The sequence below is a fragment of the Eublepharis macularius genome, chromosome 4 (assembly GCF_028583425.1).
Source record: "Eublepharis macularius isolate TG4126 chromosome 4, MPM_Emac_v1.0, whole genome shotgun sequence".
Taxonomy (NCBI): Eukaryota; Metazoa; Chordata; class Lepidosauria; order Squamata; family Eublepharidae; genus Eublepharis; species Eublepharis macularius.
This window is the reverse complement of record NC_072793.1, coordinates 68813615-68832639: the sequence shown is the minus strand read 5'-3', so window position 1 is coordinate 68832639 and position 19025 is coordinate 68813615. Positions and strand designations below refer to the sequence as shown.

Below are 19025 nucleotides of genomic sequence, written 5' to 3'. Positions count from 1 at the left end.
TATTTGCTTTCTGCTCATCTTTATTCTGCAAAGACTTTTCCTTGGCTAAACATACTTCCGTCTCACGCCTCGTTCTTTCTCTAGGTGCCTCTTTCTCAAGATTTCATTGCCTTCTCATATCTGCATTTTCCCTTTCTTGCAAGTCTTTAAAAGCTCCTGAAAAATCTCTCTCCTGTTCTGGGATGCTGAGACCCTTTTCTTTGTACTCTTGTGTTTTTTTTAGCGTATAAGCCTGAATATAAAGGCCATGCTTCATTATTTCTCTTCCTGGATTTATCCGCAGCATTTGACACAGTAGACCATGCCACCCTATTGAGGCATTTGGAGGCAGAAGTGAGTATCAAGACCAGTTTAAATGGTTTCTCATGGAACAGCCTTAAGTCAGTATCAGAGACCAGCAATCTGCAGAATGGAAATTATCTTGTGGGTTCTACAGGGTGCAATATTATCCCCCATGTTATTCAACCTCTGTGTAAAGCCTTTGACAGAACTCATTCATAGCTATCAAATTGGATGCCATCAGTATGCAGATGACACTCAAATCTGTATCTTGCTATCCAAATCACACAATGTGGTAGAAATCTTGGGTCACTGTCTGACAACTGTGGTCGTATGGCTGAAAGCAAACAAATTGAAATCGAACCCACAAAAGACAAAAATGATGCTAACTGGGAAGACAGAGACCTTGAAGGCCATTATACTCCCCACTTTTGATGGTGTTTGTCTGAGCCTTGTAGACTCAGGAGTTATACTGGATCCAGTGCTGCTGCTAGAAAAGTAAATTAAGGCAACTGCAAAAAGAGCTTTCTGTAACTTCAGTATAGCCTGGAAGTTGTGCCCATCCCCCGCCACCTTCACATGGCCCATCTGGCCACCTGAATCCATGCCATGGTTACATAGAGACTAGTGCAATGCACTTTAAGATTTCCCCTCTAAGCTAACTCAGAGACTCCAGTTGGTGCAGAATGCTGCAGCTTGGTTATTAGAGAGCTAGAAGGAGCATGAATTTTACTGCCATTTTGCATTCGCTCCACTTGCTCACTATCAGCTTCTGGGCTATCAGATACAAAGCTCTTCATGGCCTCAGTCTGTCATACCTCTTTCTATGTTTCATCATGGCAGCTTCACTCATCTGAACAGTGCCTTCTGCCAGTGTCACCTTGCACATGGGCAGAATCAACAGCAGCCCAAACACTTGCATTCTTTGTGGCTGTCCTCACCTTATGGAACCACCTACCTGAAGAGGTAGGAAAGCTCCAGCTCTCCTGGCTTTCCACAAAGGATGCAAAACTGAATTATTCAAGAGGGTTTTTAAAGTCAGATAGGTCTGTACTGTAAGCAAGTGGTCTCAGAGGGATGCATCAGTAGAGGGATAGGGACCATAGAATTTACTCTATTAGATTTCTGTTGGCTTAAATCCTTGCAAATTTGCATGTATAGACCCTACATTATTTATTGAAATGTCCTTGGAACTGTCTGTGCCAACTCCCACTCAAATCTCAGTGAGAAAGGCAGACTATAAATAAACAAACAAAGCAGATTTGTTTGTAAGAGGTTTAGTTTCCCAAATTCCATTAGTGTACTTAAACTATATATTCTGCTCAGGGTTAATTTCTTCTATACCAGGTAGCTGTAAATATTCTTCAAACTGCTTTGTTTGTACATCATGGAATGCTTCCTTCTCTTTTCCAGGCATGACTGTAACTTCTGGATTTAACCCATCTGTAGCATCTTCCACCTTACCTACTACCTCCATTTTCCCATGAGATTCATTTACTTTTGAATGTTATCCATTAATTCTACTAATCTTCTAGGAGTTCACTATATAGAATACTGCCAATTCTCTGGCAAGAGCTCAAAAGAGTTTTTTTCTCAAAAAACAGTCCCAGGACCCAAGCTAGAGTAGGATAAGGGTTTTTATAAAAAAACAAACAAACAAAAAAAACCTTTCCTGCTGTGTTTTTCCAACCCAAATATACTAGCACGCAGTTGGTTTCAGGGACAACAAATAGTTCTGCAGTAGCTATTCAGGTCATAAAAGTGTACGTAACATTGCCCGAAAACCACACAGAAGACTCATCATCATCAAGCTTCATCCACCTCCAGCCTCCTTTAGCCCTAAAACTTGCTCCAAGCGAGCTCAGTCAGCGTCGAGCCCTTCCCCTGAGCCCCCCCCCTTCCCTCCCGTAAAAGGGAGATTCCCGCCTTAAACCGGAAGCCCGGGACCCTGCGTGACGCTGCTCCCTCCGCCTCTACGCTCGGTAATTGTCGCTCTAGGAGATGAGCCGGAACTTCGGAAGCGGAACGTGCCGGTAAAGCTGGGCGAGCTGGTGCGGGCGAGTGCGGGGCAAAGTTTCCGCGCGGCTGAAGAGCGCGGGCGCACGTGCGCGCTGGGTGGGCCCTGGTGTCGGGGCCTGCGAGCGGAGGTGGGAGCGCCAGAGGGGGCCGCTCGGGGTGGTGGAAGGCTGAAGGCCGCGTCAGGGTAGAACGGGGCGGGGTGGGGAGAGGACACGCGTGTTCGGCCCCCAGGAAGGAAGGCAGGAAGGCCTTTGCGCCTCTCTCTCGAGTTTCAGGCCTCTGAAATAGAGAACGTGGACGGCCGGTAGTGTAGTTATGTGGAAGATGGAACAAGACTGGGCACTCTGCCACCGTACGACAGTTACTGTTTTGTTGGGTAGTTGAGTTAATTTGTAGTAGAAGAGGAAGGTTCGAGTCTAGCAGCACCTTAAAAGCCAGTAAGACAGGATTTCCTGGGTTTAAGCTTCAGAGAGAGGGTCAAAGTCCCTTCAGGAAATACAGGTAGGAACAGGTTATAGGTAGGAACGCCAAGGGTGTACGGGGATCCTTAATTAGTTTAGTATTGTAGACAGAACTTAAGAGCCCTCTCAGGCAACTTCTTAAAAAGCACAATGTGCACCTTACTACTGAGCTGTTGCAGGGAATCTTCCAACTATTTTCTTCCCTAAAAGGAACTTCTGTTACAGGGATTCTTAATGGCTATATTTATCTTTAGCTAGTTCTTATATAGATGTCATGCTGTGTGGACTGTGGTCACATGAGTAGCACCAAAAAGATACTACAACCTATGGCCTCGCTAATAATATGCGATGCATCTCGTCTCCATAAGTGTGCTGTTCTGTGCACCTTAAAATTTGCTTTATGAACTCTAGAAGCCCTTCCTCCTCTTTCCTTTAAGAGAAATTGAACACTTTTCATTCCATAAAATGGCTACTGCACAAGCACTTCTCAAGAATGCTTTGTAGAATTTCTGTCACGGGACAGGGGCTCATAGTATATTATTTCTGCTCCCTTTTGCTACACCTGCACTGTTTTAATTCGCCAAAGAAAAGTTTCATTCATTTCTGGACAATCTCTGATTATCTTTGACAGTCGCATCTCCTTGTTTGATTCAGCATGACAGAAGCTCAGTAGTTTTAGTAAGCCTTACAGTGGAGTTAGATTAGATAGCAGGACTTTTGTATCAGCCTGTTCTAGCAGTGTATTATAAAAACTATGTAAATGGAGTGGAACACTGAGCTCTTGTTCCTCTTGCAGGAAATAATTATTATGTTTTGTTAAACCCACACAGGCAACACATGCCAATATTGTCTTGTTATCTTCTGTAAAATCCGAAAAACAGCATTCATGTTCCATCTTTACTAATGTGTTTAGAAAGGTACACATTTCTTTGTATGATATTTCTAATCAAAATGCCAACATCTCATTGTTCATTGGCATAGTCTTGATTGGAACATAAAAATATAAATATTTTTGCAGATTTTTAGTTGACATTGTTCATGTGTCTGAATTGTCTGAAAACACAAATGTTCCCTTCCAAAGTAAAGACAAGTCTACCTAAATGTATCTCCACTGCCTCTGAACCTAAAGCCTACACACAAGGGAATGCAGAGTTGTGTCCAGTGGCCCCTCAGAGACGAGCAAGATTTTCACGGTGAAATCTTTTGAGAGTCAAGCTCCCCTTTTCAGATAGCTACCTGAAACTATCTTCATAATAATGTATCATGGAAACTTAGTGAACTTTGCCCCATCCAAGGGTATAAACTAGCAATTTCTAAATCAAATTGGAATCCTACACATGCCTCTTAGAAAAAACATGTTGCTGTAGTTATCATCATTTCTTGCTGCTCTTTCTCATTTATTTAGCACAAGCAGTGTGTGATGTATTAGGCAAAAAAATCTCTCACGTCCTTGCCCTTAATAGTTACAACCTAGTTAGATAGGAAGAGCCTTCAAAGAATAGTGATGGTTGGATCTCGGACAGTACAGAAGAGATGAAACTGTAATGGCCCAGGAATGATAATGTAGAACGTTAGATGTGACGGGAGGAATTTAAAGGGAGTTTGGGAGCTCTGGTCCAGCTGTAGTCAGCCAGTTCTGGTAACTTGTCGATTTTGAACTACTGATATTGAACTCTGGGCTACCATTTTTTGAGAGCATTATGGGATATGAGTAGGTGATAATACTTAACCTGTATTCTGGCTATATATTTGGCAAGTAAGTAATCAAACAAGCCCAATTGTGAAGTACCCTGAATGTCTGCAAAATGCCCCACTATGCTCTGATAACACATTGTGATTCTTTGTTATGCCAGTTTGGTGTAGTGGTTAAGAATGACGGGACTTTAATCTGGAGAACTGGGTTTGATTCTCCGCTCCTCCGCTTGAAGCCAGCTGGGTGACCTTGAGTCAGTAACAGCTTCTAGGAACTCTCTCAGCCCCACCCACCTCACAGGGTGTTTTTTTTTTTTGGTAGGGATAATAATAACATACTTTGTAAACCGCTCTGAGTGGGCATTGTCCTGAAGGGCAGTATATAAATCTACTACTACTACTACTACTACTACTACTACTACTACTACTACTACTACTACTACTAGGTTGTAACAAAACAATATTGTGAACTCAAAGCATTTTGGGCATGCATTGCAAATGCTTTCTGGAATGTAATCCCATTGAAATTATGTGAAGTTTTGCATAGTTGACTACTTTCAACATGTATAATTATAGTAATCTGTTTAATTTAGGAAGTATATTCATCTTTAGAAAGAACTTTAAATGTCTTCAGAGGACAAAGAAGCTCAGGAGGATGAGCTTCTTGCTTTGGCAAGTATCTATGATGAAGATGAGTTCAAGAGAGCAGAGTCTGTACAGGGAGGAGAAATGAGAATTTCTGTGGACCTGCCTCCAAACTTCAATATATTTGTGAGTGGTGAGTCCCCCCCCCCCTTTTTTTTGCATTTACTACCTCAAAATTACTGTCTTACTGCCATGTGTTCCAAATAGTTGAACTAGAGCACTCAACTTAATCCCCCTATTGATTTGTACAGTGGCCCAGGCTGTAGGTTCTGCTCATGTTGAGGGGTTGGGCCGAGTCTCTACTTACCAGTGCCTCATTGTTTGTAACACTTTGTGATTAGGTATCCATGCATAGAGGTCAGGTCACACAGCACATTTTATGTGCACTGTATGTGGAGGGGAACATGTACTAAACATTCAGATACACTGTTAACGGGCTGTGAAAGCTTTAATAAGATTGTGAATCCAGCAAAGATGAGATGCAATATGTAATATACCAACAAATTTATTCAAGATACGTAAGTGTTAAGCAGGCCATTTCCTCTTTTTAGTGTTGTGATCTGATTTTATCACACCTAAGTTGCTATTCTAAGCTCACTTACTTAAGGTGTAAGTCCCGTTGAGCTCAGTGCGGTTTACTTCTGAGTATTTGTACTTCACATTGCACTGATAGTTGCAGAGAAGTCTTCTGCATTTGTTTTAAATGACCTTAACAGTGTGTACTTAATTCACACATTCCTAGAATTTTGAAAATACAGGTGAAAATCAGAGTAAAGGACGGATAGGATGGAGTACAGTGCAGAAAGTTAAAAATCTCAAAAGTATTTTTCAAATGTTACTTGATCTACTAATGCAGACAGAAAGATATGACCTAGCAGGCATTACAGATAACTTAGTGGGATGATTCCCATGACTGGGAAACAGTAGTGAGTGGGTATGAGTTACTTAAGAAGAACAGGAGGTGTTGTAGGGGAGGTGGAGTGGCACTCTGAAGGGATAGTCATCCCAGCCCTCCTTACTTACACACAGTTTGTGAGGAAAGGGGTTAATTGTCAGGAAATACTGGAAGAGGAAAGTGACAACCCAGTGGAAAGTGTCTGGGTAAAGATAAGGGAGGGAAGGATGAACAGTATTGTGGTTGGGGTCTGTTATAGACCACTTGGCCAAGGAGTTGAGGTGGATTCTACTCTGTATGAGCAGCTTAAGAGGGTATCCAAGGAGCACAACCTTGTAGTTATAGGAGACTTCAACTTCCCTGATGTGTGCTGAGAAACAAACTCTGCTACATGTCCAGGATAATAACATTTCCTGGCCTGCCTGGCTAACAACTCCCTTTCTCAAATGGTAGAGGAAGTGACAAGGGGCTCAGCCATACTGGACTTGATATTAACCAACAAAAAAGAGTTGGTTGATGGAGTAAAGGTAGTGGGAACCTTAGAGAGAAATGATCATGTCCTATAATTCCTTTTGCTACGGGGTTCCAAGGGAGTTTGTAGCCAAATGTGCAGGTTAGATTTTAGTAGGCAAACTTGAATAAACTTAGAGATATGATGAGAGTTATTCCATGGACAAGAATGCTGGAAGGGAAAGAAGCGAGTGAAGTGTGGGCTCTCCTAAAAGAAGAGCTCCTGCAAACTCAAGCTATCACAATTCCAGCAACACGGAAATGCAGTAGAGGATCTAAGAAACCAATCTGGATAAACAGAGAGCTCTGTGATGAGCTAAGGAGGAAAAAAGAGATGTTCAAGAAATGGAGGGAAGGAAATGCATCCAAAGAAGTGTATCTAGGGGTAGGTAGGCACTGTAGGGCAACTGTCAGAGAGGCCAAAGCTCAGAATAAGCTGACGAGGGGGCCTTGCCCCAACAAAAAGATGTTCTTCATATACATGAGGAGCAAACAGAAGGTAAAGGGGGTGATACCCCCATCACTGGGTGAAAATCAAGAAACTCTGACAGAGGACAGAGAGAAGGTTCAGTGCCTACTTTGCCTGAGTTTTCTCTCTGAAGGAAAGAACAGGCTCATCTAGAGATGGTAGTAGGCAAAGCATGGCTTCTGGGCTGCTGGTGGATATGGACAGAGAAGTTGTGGAGATCCACCTTGCTGCACTGGATGTGTACAAATCCCCTGGGCTAGATGGGGACAATCCTAGGAACTACAGGCCAGTCAGCCTGACCTTTGTCCCAGGAAAGATACTGGAGCAGATATTAAAGGCATCAATCTGCAAGCATGTGACAGACAACATAATGATACAGGGAAGTCAGCATGGATTTGTCCCCAACAGACCAACTTCATCTTCTTCTATAACCAAGTGACACATTTACTGGATCGCAGGAATGCTGTCAATGTAGTTTATCTGGATTTTAGTAAAGTTTTTGACAAGGTTCCTCATGATGTTTTGAAGATGGGTAAACTGAAAGGCTGCAGCAAGAAAAGTGCTGCAACTGCTGCTGCTCTACCCAAAGCTTTCCAAAGCATACTGAAGCAGTTTAAATATACAAATCCAGAAGCAGCTTGCCACTTCGGGATTCAGGTTTTTTCTGAATATTTTTCCCGCTTTGGTAAATCCAAAGTGGGAAACCCAAATCTTTTGGGGGTGCACATCCCTAATAGCAAGTTACCCACTTGAAATTGGTGCATTGTCAACTTCTGATGCCATCACAATACCATAGAAGGCATTTATGTTTTGTCCTCAGACTTAAAATATAATTTTTGTTGCTCATATGTTTTATCTCTGTGTGGTACTTTTGTATTAATTTTTCATTGTAATGTTTTTCAGCTAAGATTCTTGGAAGAGTTCTTGAAATAATATTTAGCAAAAGGAGAACTGACACTTAAATAAATGGTTCTGCCCCTAATTGCCTATTATTATAAGTAATGTTTATTACTGAGAGAATATTTTTGTGCTGCATTCACATTGTGAATTCGATAACATTTTTAAACTGTTGGTTTAAAGACATGTCTGTTATAGATAAATTGGTGGCAACTGCTATTAAAGGTAGAATTATACACACCTAGAGGAACAGCATCCCCCCCACCCCCCCGGAAGAATCAGCATGGCTTCTGTAAAGGGAGGTCTGCCTTACTAACCTTTTAGAGAGAATGGATCCTCCTGTGATTTAGAAACTAGTTAAAGATCTCTGGACTATGGTGAACAGCTCAACAAAAATGTTGCTACCTATAGTGTGGCAACAATGAAAAGGCGAATTTTATACCAGAGATCATCAGAATACAGCTTGAAAACAAAACTCTGTAATGCCCTTGTATAGAGTAGCTGCATTTGAAATATTGTGTACATGTGGAATCTCAGAATGGATGATACTACTCTAGCAAAGGGCAAGCCCAATGATCAAGGAGTTGGAGCACCTTCTGTGTAAAGAAAGTGTGGCACATGGGGCTTTTTAGTTTAGAGAAAAGATAAAATGAAGCATATGGCAGAGAAACTGGACAGATAACTTTTTTCTCTCTCCTATAATACTAGAACTTGTGGGCAGTGAAGTTGGTAATAAATTAAGGATAGAAAAAACGTAGTTTTTCTTTACTCAGAGAAACACAATTATGAAATTCATAGCTACAGGGTATAATGTTGTCTACTGGCTTAGTTGGCTTTAAAAGGGAATTAGACTAGTTTTTGGAAGACTGCTCCATCAATGGCTGTTGGCCATTACAATTAAATGAAATCTCCCATGTTCAGAAGCAATTTTCTGAATACCTGTGCTGGAGGGTAACAACAGGAGATTGCTTTGGCTTCCATGCCTCACCTTCCAGGGCAGTCTGGTTAGTCACTGTGCAAAATAGGATGTTGTATTAGATGGACCGGTGGTTTCATCTACCATGTCTGTTCTTAGCAGATTTTTTTGTTTCATTTCATTTCAGGCAGTCCTTTAGAGAATCTTCAGAATGGCAAATTCGAGTGCACTGTTCGCTTCTTGCCTCCAATTGTTCTGAATTTTGAATTCCCGACAGACTACCCATCAACCTCCCCACCTATATTCACTCTTAGTAGCAAATGGCTCTCCCAAGTACAGGTTTGGCACTAACCTTTAACTTTTTGCGTTCTCCATAATTTTGTTTTAAAAGATGTTTAGAAATTACTGGCTGTTGTGAATGGAACCATAGAAAGATTGCTTACAAGAAGTGAAATACATTAAAATCTTGATTCCGCTAGAGAAAATAATCATGTCACAAATGGAGAGGGGAGCTATTGAAGATTTTATTGAGGCTTCTGTGCTTTAAATTGCAGCCTGTAAAGCGTATTGAGCCAAAAAGAAAATGCAGGGTATAAATAATTTAATATAAATTAATGTTATTAAAATGCTCTTTGTTGAAGATTATTCTCTGTGCATTTCTGAATACTCTTGATCTATACATTTAAAATGGTGCAATTTTTTTTAAAAGTTCCCAAATAACAACAACAACAACAACATTCGATTTAAATACCGCCCTTCAGGACAACTTAATGCCCACTCAGAGCAGTTTACAAAGTATGCCATTATTATCCCCACAACAAAGCTCCCTGTGAGGTGGGTGGGGCTGAGAGAGCTCCAGAGAGCTGTGACTAGCCCAAGGTCACCCAGCTGGCTTCAAGTGGAGGAGTGGGGAATCAAACCCTAACATCAACAGTGTTGATAAGGGATAAGGGTTTAAGAGTTTTTCCTGTTCCTTTTGAGAAGTGCATATAGCAGCAGCCTTATTTTAATTATGCTCTTATTTTGAAATCCGATACTTTCTTAAATGGTACAATTTAACACAATTGCCCCCAGAGTTGTAAAAGCTAGTGTTCTCTTATCAACACTCTTTTCTTCTCTTTCTTACCTAGCTCACTGCACTTTGCAAGCACTTAGACAACTTATGGGAAGAAAATCAAGGCTGTGTAGTCTTGTTTGCCTGGATGCAGTTTCTCAAGGAAGAAACACTTGGGTATCTGAACATTTCCTCCCCATATGAGCCAAAAATATATGAACAAGGAAAAAAGGAAAACCAATCAAATAAAGAAGAGGTTTGCTGCACTGTAGCAGGTGCTGCAGCAGCAGAGGAAGAATTCATTGATGCAAGAGCAGTACAGGATGTTGAGTCTCTGTCCAGCCTGATTAGAGAAATACTAGACTTTGATCAGACTCAAAGAGAAAAGTGCTTTAATAGTAAAATGTACTTATGCAATATCTGCTTTTCTGAAAAGCTGGGGAGTGAATGTATGCACTTCATGGACTGCAGACATGTGTATTGCAAAGCCTGCTTAAAGGACTACTTTGAAATTCAGATCAGAGATGGGCAGGTTCATTGCCTGAATTGTCCAGAACCAAAATGTTCTTCTGTTGCCACTCCGGGGCAGGTAACATTCTGTTCACAAGCAATCTATTAAATAGGATAAAAATGCAAGTTGGCTTCTATGAGCTCTGTCTGTGACCCAATACCTGACATACCAAGTAGGGCTGTACCAGATGAGATCTGGGAGTAGATCTACCTGTAGTATGTTATCACGGCCTTATATAGTTTGTCTTTTATCTGGCATTATCCTAAGGCTCAAAACCAGGCAAGAGTATGCCAGAAAGGAAAGACTGTGTTGCTACTTTTACCAAAGAACAGTGGCTACCAAGGCTTAAGGAAAAGTTTTGGGATTAAGGCAAGTACACAGTGTTGTTCTATAAGGGGTTATTGGGTAGGTGGGTTCAGTTGAAGTGTATGGGAAACTGGAGTATGCTGCTGGGAGCTTACTTTGAGTATCTAGTGTTGAGTGGACCAGTGCTAGTCCTTAGTCATCTTGAGTACATCCACAAATATGCACTCTTGGGCACCAATGTATTCTACAGTGACCAATAATGAACAAAAGTCAATTTTGGACAAACACTCCTAGCTGGATTTTTTGTGACAAAGTTATTGATGCTTTACATTTTTTGTAATTCTTGAAAGTAGATTGTTACATCATTCTGGGATTCACAATAATAGCCATTGCTGGCTTCCTTTCTTTTAAGGATCAAAATTAACATATTATATTGATAACCTGTTCTTTTAGGTGAAAGAGCTGGTTGGAGAGCAGCTATTTGCACGTTATGACCGCCTGCTTCTTCAGTCCAGCTTGGATTTGATGGCAGATGTGGTGAATTGCCCACGCCCATGTTGCCAAACACCAGTGATGCAGGAACCATGTTGTAGCATGGCCATCTGTTCTAGGTGCAGTTATGCCTTCTGTATCCTTTGTAAGAAGACTTATCATGGTGTCTCTCCATGTAAAATAACTGCAGGTGAGTTAAAAGCAAGAACAAGACTTTTCACTCTGGAATTACTGGTTTGATTAATATTTAGGCTAAAGTTGAAGTATAATTACTGTTCTCCAAAGATACAGCTAATTTCCTTTTTCATTTTTTCCTCTTGCCCTTCCTTTCTCCTTCCTTCCTTGAGCCCTTCAACCTAACATGGAGGTACTAGAATTTACAAAATGTAGAGCGGGAAATACTGCTTGGGTAAAACATAGTGAAGCAGATAATCTTAGAATTTGTTATATAAAATAGTTGTCCTTCGGTGTATGCACTTAACTGATTGCTTATATTGATAGTATTTATTTGTAGGGGAAAGGTAGAAAATGTTTTGTATAGGATAAGAATGCGTGATTCACTGGTGATGACATTTATTTTGTTTGAGTTGTAGTTAGGCATGTTTGTTTACTGTGGTTTTGCAAGGCTTCACACAATGTTCTGTTTGTTCCTCTGTTTTCCTTAGAGAAATTAATAGATTTGGAGATTGAATACCTTCAAGCAGATGAGGCTACAAGAAAATTTTTAGATCAACGCTATGGGAAAAGGGTGATTCAAAAGGCACTGGAGGAGAGGGGAAGTAGAGCATGGCTGGAAAAGAATTCCAAATCATGTCCCTCCTGTGGCACTCCTATACAGGTGATATTGGGGCAGAGGAGGAGAATTGAGAGTTAAATATGTTTTTTGAAAACATTATTTTCTTATTGTTTGATTTTATTTGCTTGTTTAAAGCATTTTTAGTCTATCTTACCTCCTTGGACTTAAGGCAGTGAACAGGTTGCTGGAACATAAATAATAGTCCCAATTAACAAAATTAAAACAGTAAAATACACAATTTACTAATTAAAAAACATTCGAAACCACAGAAGTTAAAATAGACAGGATTAGCAAACTCGCAGCCAGATTTCTTGAAAAATTCATCTTCCACCAATCTCTGGAACAAGATTGCTTTGCATGTCTTCCTAAATGCAGCTAGTGAAGGTGCCCTCTTCACCTACTCTGGCAGGTGGTTCCAAAGGACTGGGGCCATCGCATTTTGCTGTGGTCCTACAGTTAGTCCTAAGTTGAAGGCACCTTAAGGAGGTGGCTGTCTGAAGAATGTAACTGGCACAAGGAAGAGTGTTGGGGGATGTGACTTGATAAATATGAGTAGGGCCTGAAGAGCTTTAAAGGTAATAACCAGCACTGTGAACTAGGCCTGGAAGGAAATAGGTAACCAGTGCAGTTGATGCAGCACTGGAGTTACATGTTCCAAGAGGCTGAGGTCTGAGCAGAGTCTACCAGTTGGAGCTTCTGAGATATCTTCGAAGGCAGCTATGATGGCCCCCTTTTTTGACTGGAACAACTTAAATGGCACTAGAGGTATTTTTAAATTGGAAAATAACAAAGTATTTTATTTAACATAGAGGGGAAAGTTCGGGTGAAATCAGGGGTTGAACATATCTGAGGGCACTCAGTAACTCTGAGGTAAAATCAGTACATGCACAGACTTAAGGTCTAATGTTTCAGACTGATGAGAGTTTCTTAAGCTCTTCACAGTTACTCAGTCTTTATGTTAACATAACATTCAATTTATATGCTGCCCTTCAGGATGACTTAACACCCACTCAGAGCGGTTTACAAAGTATGTCATTATCCCCATAACAAAACACCCTGTGAGGTGGGTGTGGCTGAGAGAGCTCCTAGAAGCTGTGACTGACCCAAGGTCACCCAGCTGGCTACAAGTGGAGGAGACTCAAACCTGGTTCTCCAGATTAGAGTCCTCCGCTCTACACCAAACCGGTCAGAGACTTTTGTTCCAGTGTTTTCACCGGTACACTTTCTTTGAGATTTCTCTTGTTTTGGTTTCCAGAAGGCTGGTATCTTCTTTCCAGTATCCAAACCCCTTCTTTTGAAACACCAGTACTTGTCTTGATTTTTTAACTGACTCTTAAGGTCTCAAAAGGCAGTTTCTAATCACAACAGACCAGGAGTCTTCACTCTTCAGAGCTAACTCCCTGTTTGACTGGGTAGGGACATTCTCTTCTCACTAGAAGATCTATCCTCTTTCTTTGCCCCAAATGGGAGTCTGTGCCTACTTCCCAAATTTCCTTGCCAACTTTCCCCAGTTCTTCTATCTCTGTTAAACTACTCTCAATCAAAGCTGAATCTCGAAACTGTCAGTACTCAGCTTCTGTCAGCTAGGGCTGAAATCAAACTCCCTTCTCTACAGCATCCAGTTCAGAAGTCTTTCCCTGTTTAGCTCATGCTACCCAATCAGGTTCCTTGGAGTAGCCTGTCACTCAAGGCTTTCTGTTTCTGTGAAGAATTAACCCTTCACAGTCTTTCAGCTGTTTGTATAGCACTTCTAAGCTTTTAAAAAGCCTATGCAGGCCAATGCAGAGCATGTTACAGTAGTCTGATCTGGAGGTTACTGTAGCATGGATCAGTGTAGCAGGGTTGGCAAGGTCTAAATTCGGCCACTTTACAAGCTAGATGTAATTGAAAGAAGGCACTGTTCGTAACAGCTTTGACCTGTTTATCCATTAGCAAAGGCAGGTCCAGGAGCACTCCCCCTGCCCCCCAGGCTCTTAACTTGATCTTCCACAGACAGTTTAATCTTATTTATGTCTGGTAAATCAATACCTGCCAATCATTCTGCTTTTCCATCCTGCATCTCCTCCATCTTGTCTGTACTAAGTGTGAGTTTTATTTACCCTCAGCCACATGAGCAGAGCCTTAAGACACTGGCCCCGGACTTTCACAGCTGCCTCCAGAGTCAGATATAAAGCTGGGTGTCATCAGCATTATTACTGACAACCATCACCAAAGCTCCTGATGATCTCAACCGGTGGTCATAGGTAGTAGAGATTAAAAAGATTTAGGAATAAAATGGACCTTTAGGGTACCTTCCGCCAAGTTCCCAACTAGCTGCCTCCCCTGTGGTATCTGTCTTTCCTACCAACAAGAAATGAGTGAAACCTGTGGGAGGCTTTTATCTCAAACATTGATTGCAGCCAGTACACCAGAATATCATGGGTGAACTGTATTAAATGCCACTGATGGGTCTAACAGTATCTGTCAGCAGTGATGTATTGCCTTTAATAGTATGTATCGGCAGCAAACAAGTGCTGTTTCAGTTGAGATCAAGGACAGAGAAATGCCTGCATTTGCTCAAACACCCTGTCCAGAAAGGGGAGATTGGAGACAAGTCAATTATTACCCACATCTCTCTTATCCAACGATGGCTTCTCATGAAGGGATTTTCATGTCATTTTCAATCTCTCCCTCCCTTTCTAATTCCTTTGTAGCTTTGGCAGTACACGGAGCAGACACTGGTGGAGTTGTCAGAAAAGTTGAGACCGCTTCTGATATTTTGTATGTTTTCTATCTAGAGAATATTTAGCTTGACCATGTAACACTGTAAAAAGTTGTGCAAGTGCACCCTGAGCAACAGACAGGAGAATTAGCATTCAGGATAAAAGACCTGGCAAGCAGATACAGAGGCCTTCAGGAAAGGAACATTGTTCAGAAAAGAACTTTTAGAAGACAAGCAGTGCTTACATTCTGAGACTCGGTAAAGAACAATATGTTTAGATAAGTTGACAAAATGCAGGAGGAATTGCCTCTAGTCGGGTCATTTCGTAGAAAAAGAACTGCAGGAACTCATTAGCATAACTCATTAGCATATGCCACATCCCTTGCCATCGCCCAAAGTGTTTCATTGGCATAACTGATCTGCATATGCCACATCCCCTGACATCACTGGGGGAGGCTTTATCACCCTTCAGAGTGCCCTTTTTCTCCCTCCGGAGGAATACAGATATGTATTCCTAGGGCCCTTCTGGAAGATGACAATCAACAGATAACAATTAAAAGATGACAAAAAATAACCTCAGAGGAAAAAAGTCACTACATGGTGTAGTACACACCAAAGAACATCCCTGTCCTTGCAGTGACAAAGATCAAACTGAGGGAGAGGTCCCTTCAATGGGCTTAGACTGCAGTAACTCCGCTTAAAATTGCACTGTAAGTCACTTAACTCTACAATCCTCTGTAACTGGCCACCTTGTGCTCTTGCTAGGCCAGCACAGAGCTTTCTAACACAGTTCAGACCTCAACTGCCTCTCCTGGGCAACTCAAGAAAGAAAATGGCACGCTAGGCAGATAACGGAAGCAGTAGAGCTGAGTCTCAGATGAAATGAATTCGAGATCTGTGGATATTTGTATTCATGATCTGTGGATTGATTTCTCTCTCTCTATACCGCCCCCCACTCTCTCGCCCTCCAGTCCACACACACACACTCTTTCTCTCTCCCCCTCCAGTCCACACACACTCAGGAGTCAAAAATTAAAATAAAGCAAATGAAATCAAAGCAGCGTATCCTCCTTTAGAAAGCCAGCCCCAGCAGCCCAGCTTACAGGCAGGCACTCACTCAGGAGTCACAAATGAAAGTAAAGCAAGTGAAATCAAAGCAAGTTACCCTCCTTTACACCAGCAGCCTGGCTTGCAGGCAGTCACACTCACTCAAGAGTCACGAATGAAACTAAAGCAAGTGAAAGCAAAGCAGATTGCCCTCCTTTACACCAGCAGGCAGGCAGTCACTAACTCATTCTTTCACTCACTCGCGAGTCACGAATGACACTAAAGCAAGTGAAATCAAAGCAGCTTGCCCTCCTTTACACCAGCAGCCCGGCTTGCAGGCAGGCAGTCACTCTCTCTCACACTCACTCAGGAGTCACGAATGAAAGTAAAGCAAGTGAAATCAAAGCAGCTTACCCTCCTTTACAAAGATAGCCCCAGCAGCCCAGCTGCTGCCTCCACTTCCTGTTGCTAAAGACACAGGCAGCAGGGAGGAAGCGTTGAGGAAAAGGAATTATATGTGCAGGGCCAAAACCCACGTGATCTCTTTTCAGAGCTACCGGAATGCCGTTCCAGTGCATTCCCCCTCCAAATGAGCCCTGCCTCTAGTGAAAGATAGGGAAAGTATCATTCAGTGTCTTTAAGCAGCACAATACTCTCCTATCATACCAATTTGAGTATTGTAAGCCCTTAGGAAGCCTGCGTGTGATAATTTCTTCCTGGGTGTAGTTCTTCAAAGGTGTCTAGGATCACAGGACTGCTCAAGAGATTATGCAGATAGTAGCATGATAGCTAGATTGCCAGGTAAGTGCTGACTAGCTACATTTTACCTTGTTGACATCCCATTCCACACCAAAGATGATGAGCCAAAGCCTAAATTCTGTAGAGCTGTGAGAGTGCCCTATCCAGATCCAGGAACGGTGTTTGTTAGAAATTGCTAAGAATGACTGCTTCAAGGAATGTTCTGCCATACCCCTCTTTCATTGCAAAATCCTGGTGGCTTTAATGACATAGCCCAATCCCATAGGTCTAAATGGCAATCACTTATGTGTGACTACGTGTATCAGAGATAAATGGAACTTGTCCCCCATCCCCATAGAATTTCAGTGAGCAAAGACAAGTGTTGTGTTCTGAATTGTAGATTTCAGTGCTTAGCGTATATGCTAAACTTAGTGTAGTAGCTATGCTTGTTCTGCTGTTCCATAGTCAATTCTTTTTTTAAAAAAAAATAACTTTTATTAGTTATAGAAAGGTAACAATAACAATAAACATTAGGTAGCAAATACATGGAATAATATAGTGATTATACAAGATTGCAAGTAAAGAAAAACATTTAAAACAATTGTTTACTGTAACTTATATTTTGCATAACACAAAGAAAAATTCACAATGTGCTGATATAGTTTAGTTCGTAGTACTAGACTTTCAATATATCTTGATAAAGATGATTGGGAGGAAGTGTTTTGGTTTTGTCGATAAAATCTAAGAAAGACCACCATTTTTCATAATAATTAGATGTAGAGGAATTAACAGATAAATTGTCTGTTATTTTATCTATAATAAGTTGGTCCCACACTCTGGAATACCAGTGGTTCAAGGATGGTGGAGACTGGTTTTTCCAAAAATAAGCTATTGATGATTTTGCTATAGCAAGTAAGTTATTAATTAAGTCTCGTTGCAGTGTTGGTACATTTACCCCTTGCCATAGATTTAGAAAAATTGAGGCTCTAAAGGTATGTCATAGTTTGTTATTAATTTTATTTGCTTTAATATCTCCTCCCAAAATGCTTTTATTTTAGGACACTGCCACCAAAGGTGGGCAAATGTGCCTATATTTCTGCATTTTTTCCAACACATGGGTGAATATTTTGATGTGATAACTGATAACTTTTTTGGTGTTAGGTCATAGTCGATTCTTGATGTATTTTTTTTCCTTCCACTTGTCAGAAGTTAGATGGCTGTAACAAAATGACATGCACTGGCTGCATGCAGCACTTCTGTTGGATTTGCATGGGATCTCTGTCAAAGGCAAATCCGTATGGACATTTTAATGATCCAAGCTCCCCATGTTTTGACAGGTATGTATAGTTATGCATTGCCAAAAGAGAAGTTACTTCCAGTTGTGTATTGCACCATGTTTACTTGTGTTAACAGACTGAACTCTAGAAGAATTTCATCATAGATTCTTTGTGGAACCTTTAAGAACAGTTCAAGATAAGTATCTTGTGTCGTAATGTTTGGATTGTCTTTGGGATGCAACAAAACCAAGTAAATAACAAGGTTGCCCTTACAACTGGAGATTTTTGTTTTTCCAAATTCTAGTTGCAGTTTTTATTGATTCATAATGTGCACTTGTACGTTTTTCAAGAAACCTCTGGGATGTATGCTGAATTTTTTGTCACCAGCAGTGGCTTGCTAACAGGCACTGTGGTTCAAACGTTCAAAATAATAGAGTAATTAAAACACATTTTACAGGTTTGGAAATGTGATGATGAAGCTTTTTATTTTCCATTTGGCAGCTTGGTCTTGCACTATAGATGAAATTTTATTTTTCTTTGCATTTACAAGGGTTAGTTTTTTTTATTGGTGGAAAATTAACAAAATTGAGCTAATGACTCGGGGACTGTTTCATAGACAGGGCACATATGCTGCTTGTTGTTGGATAAAACATTTTAGTACTCATTTTGAAATATTTAGAAGTGTGTATGAATATGAAAATACCAGGAAGACACTCTTGAGATGTTACGACATTATCAAGCTCAAATTATTCTGTGGATATCGGTCATACCTACACATCCATAATGTCTATTACAGTGATAAATGAGTGGGGTGTGTGTACAGTTAACAGTTACACTAATTCATATGTTAAAGAAATGAAGGAGACATGGAAAAATTAGATATCTTGCCCATTAATCAGTAATCTGGATTGGAACTTGAGGACCAACCAGTCACTACATAGTTAAAGCAATTCTCAGTGCATTGTACAATTAGATGCAATGGAGCTGTGTTTACTGGTTAGGAAACTGGCATTGATGCCTGTTATTTAGGTATTCAGTTTGGGGAAGTAAATAGGAACCCAGACCTGAAGAATGCAGTGATGTGATGTGTCTATTATTACCCATCTCTCAGGTTCTGTGCTAGTTTATACAGTTAGCAGAATCAAGTGGGCTGGCTCTACAAATGTAGCATAATGAAATGATAAATCAGACTGTACCACTTTAGGTGAAAGGTACCATTTTTGAATACTCCCTGACATTAAAAAAAACAAAAACCTTCCTTGTAAGTAGAAATTAGCAGTTTTGAATTGGCTGGAACTTTTCTATCTGCTATTATGGTTA

The 19025-nt window shown here is 40.9% G+C and overlaps 1 protein-coding gene across 4 annotated transcripts in view; it reads left to right on the top strand.

Annotated features, from left to right (window-relative positions):
• Nucleotides 1–2235: 2235 nt before the first annotated feature.
• The window catches only part of RNF14 (ring finger protein 14), an 18464-nt gene continuing 1674 nt past the window's right edge, over nucleotides 2236–19025 (top strand). The window contains exons 1-7 of one of the 4 annotated variants that reach the window (XM_054975662.1): nucleotides 2236–2312; nucleotides 5045–5229; nucleotides 8971–9122; nucleotides 9914–10426; nucleotides 11108–11336; nucleotides 11812–11984; nucleotides 17635–17765. In XM_054975662.1, coding sequence (XP_054831637.1) covers nucleotides 5076–5229; nucleotides 8971–9122; nucleotides 9914–10426; nucleotides 11108–11336; nucleotides 11812–11984; nucleotides 17635–17765 — 1352 coding nt within the window. In that variant the 5' untranslated portion in view covers nucleotides 2236–2312; nucleotides 5045–5075. Of the gene's footprint in view, nucleotides 2313–2339; nucleotides 2427–5044; nucleotides 5230–8970; nucleotides 9123–9913; nucleotides 10427–11107; nucleotides 11337–11811; nucleotides 11985–17634; nucleotides 17766–19025 lie in introns of those variants that run through there. The other 3 variants (XM_054975663.1, XM_054975666.1, XM_054975665.1) reach the window with 3 other exon arrangements.